General features: G+C 49.4%; 1 protein-coding gene across 1 annotated transcript in view; it reads right to left on the bottom strand.

The window, feature by feature from the left end:
- Positions 1–2,500, bottom strand: part of map2k7 (mitogen-activated protein kinase kinase 7) — a 24,737-nt gene that overhangs the window by 8,217 nt on the left and 14,020 nt on the right. The window contains exon 6 of the mRNA XM_048248151.1: positions 2,262–2,381. Within this exon, the coding sequence (XP_048104108.1) occupies positions 2,262–2,381 (120 nt within the window). The remainder of the gene's footprint in view (positions 1–2,261; positions 2,382–2,500) is intronic.

A 2,500-nucleotide genomic window follows, 5' to 3' on the forward strand; every position in this document is an offset into this window, starting at 1 on the left:
TAGGGGCAGTGTGTGTAATGTCGATGACGTTAGTTACTATAGCCCCGTAGCACTGGATGATGTAGGGGCAGTGTGTGTGTGTGTGTCGTGTTAACGTTAGTTACTATAGCCCCGTAGCACTGGATGATGTAGGGGCAGTGTGTGTGTGTGTGTGTGTCGTGTCGTACGTTAGTTACTATAGCCCCGTAGCACTGGATGATGTAGGGGCAGTGTGTGTGTGTGTGTGTGTGTGTGTGTCGTACATTAGTTACTATAGCCCCGTAGCACTGGATGATGTAGGGGCAGTGTGTGTGTGTGTGTGTCGTACGTTAGTTACTATAGCCCCGTAGCACTGGATGATGTAGGGGCAGTGTGTGTGTGTGTGTGTGTGTGTGTCTATAGCCCCGTAGCACTGGATGATGTAGGGGCAGTGTGTGTGTGTGTGTGTGTGTGTATTAGTGCCTTCATAGCCCCAGAAAGCACTGGATGATGTAGGGGCAGTGTGTGTGTGTGTGTGTGTGTGTGTGTGTGTGTCGTACGTTAGTTACTATAGCCCCGTAGCACTGGATGATGTAGGGGCAGTGTGTGTGTGTGTGTGTCGTACGTTAGTTACTATAGCCCAGTACCACTGGATGATGTAGGGGCAGTGTGTGTGTGTGTGTGTGTGTGTGTCGTGACGTTAGTTACTATAGCCCCGTAGCACTGGATGATGTAGGGGCAGTGTGTGTGTGTGTGTGTGTGTGTGTCGTACGTTAGTCACTATAGCCCCAGAACTGGATGACTAAAGGGGGCAGTGTGATATGTGTGTGTGTGTGTATTATTGTGTAAAATTACATTAGTCACTATAGCCCCGTAGCACTGGATGATGTAGGGGCAGTGTGTGTGTGTGTGTGTGTGTGTGTGTGTGTCGTGACGTTAGTTACTATAGCCCCGTAGCACTGGATGATGTAGGGGCAGTGTGTGTGTGTGTGTGTGTGTATGTATCGACGTTATTACTATAGCCAGTAGCACTGGATGATGTAGGGAGCGGTGTGTGTGTGTGTGTGTGTGTGTGTGTCGTACGTTAGTCACTATAGCCCCGTAGCACTGGATGATGTAGGGGCAGTGTGTGTGTGTGTGTGTGTGTGTCGTACGTTAGTTACTATAGCCCCGTAGCACTGGATGATGTAGGGGCAGTGTGTGTGTGTGTGTGTGTGTGTCGTACGTTAGTTACTATAGCCCCGTAGCACTGGATGATGTAGGGGCAGTGTGTGTGTGTGTGTGTGTGTCGTCCGTTAGTTACTATAGCCCCGTAGCACTGGATGATGTAGGGGCAGTGTGTGTGTGTGTGTGTGTGTGTGTCGTACGTTAGTTACTATAGCCCCGTAGCACTGGATGATGTAGGGGCAGTGTGTGTGTGTGTGTGTGTGTGTGTCGTACGTTAGTTACTATAGCCCCGTAGCACTGGATGATGTAGGGGCAGTGTGTGTGTGTGTGTGTAAATGCGTTGGTTACTATAGCCAGTAGCACTGGATGATGTGAGGCAGTGTGTGTGTGTGTTATTATTATTGTGTGTGTGTGTGTGTATGTGTGTGTGTGTGTGTGTGTCGTCGTTAGTTACTATAGCCCAGCACTGGATGATGTAGGGAGCAGTGTGTGTGTGTGTCGTCGTTAGTTACTATAGCCAGTAGCACTGGATGATGGGGCAGTGTGTGTCAATGTGTGTGTGTGTGTAAATCGTTAGTTACTATAGCCCCGTAGCACTGGATGATGTAGGGGCAGTGTGTGTGTGTGTGTGTGTGTGTCGTACGTTAGTTACTATAGCCCCGTAGCACTGGATGATGTAGGGGCAGTGTGTGTGTGTGTGTGTGTGTCGTACGTTAGTTACTATAGCCCCGTAGCACTGGATGATGTAGGGGCAGTGTGTGTGTGTGTGTGTGTGTCGTACGTTAGTCACTATAGCCCCGTAGCACTGGATGATGTAGGGGCAGTGTGTGTGTGTGTGTGTGTGTATTAATTGGTACTATAGCCCATTAGCACTGGATGATGTAGGGCAGTGTGTGTGTGTGTGTGTGTCGTACATTAGTTACTATAGCCCCGTAGCACTGGATGATGTAGGGGCAGTGTGTGTGTGTGTGTGTGTGTGTGTGTGTGTCGTTAGTTACTATAGCCCCGTAGCACTGGGTGATGTAGGGAGTGTGTGTGTGTGTGTGTGTGTGTGTGTATGTGTTACATTAGTTACTACCTTTACATAGCACTGGATGATGTAGGGAGCAGTGTGTGTGTGTGTGTGTGTGTCGTACGTTAGTTACTATAGCCCCGTAGCACTGGATGATGTAGGGGCAGTCGTGGCTCTTCAGCACCACGTCCAGGTCCATCAGGATCCGCTTGTTCTCATCCTTATTCCCCGTCCTCCGCATTTGCTGTTGAGAGAACACACACACACACACACACACACACACCACACACACACACACACACACACACACACACACCACACACCACACACACAGACACACACACTTTTATTTGGACCTTAACC

This window comes from Alosa alosa, chromosome 7 (genome assembly GCF_017589495.1).
Source record: "Alosa alosa isolate M-15738 ecotype Scorff River chromosome 7, AALO_Geno_1.1, whole genome shotgun sequence".
Lineage (NCBI taxonomy): Eukaryota > Metazoa > Chordata > Actinopteri > Clupeiformes > Clupeidae > Alosa > Alosa alosa.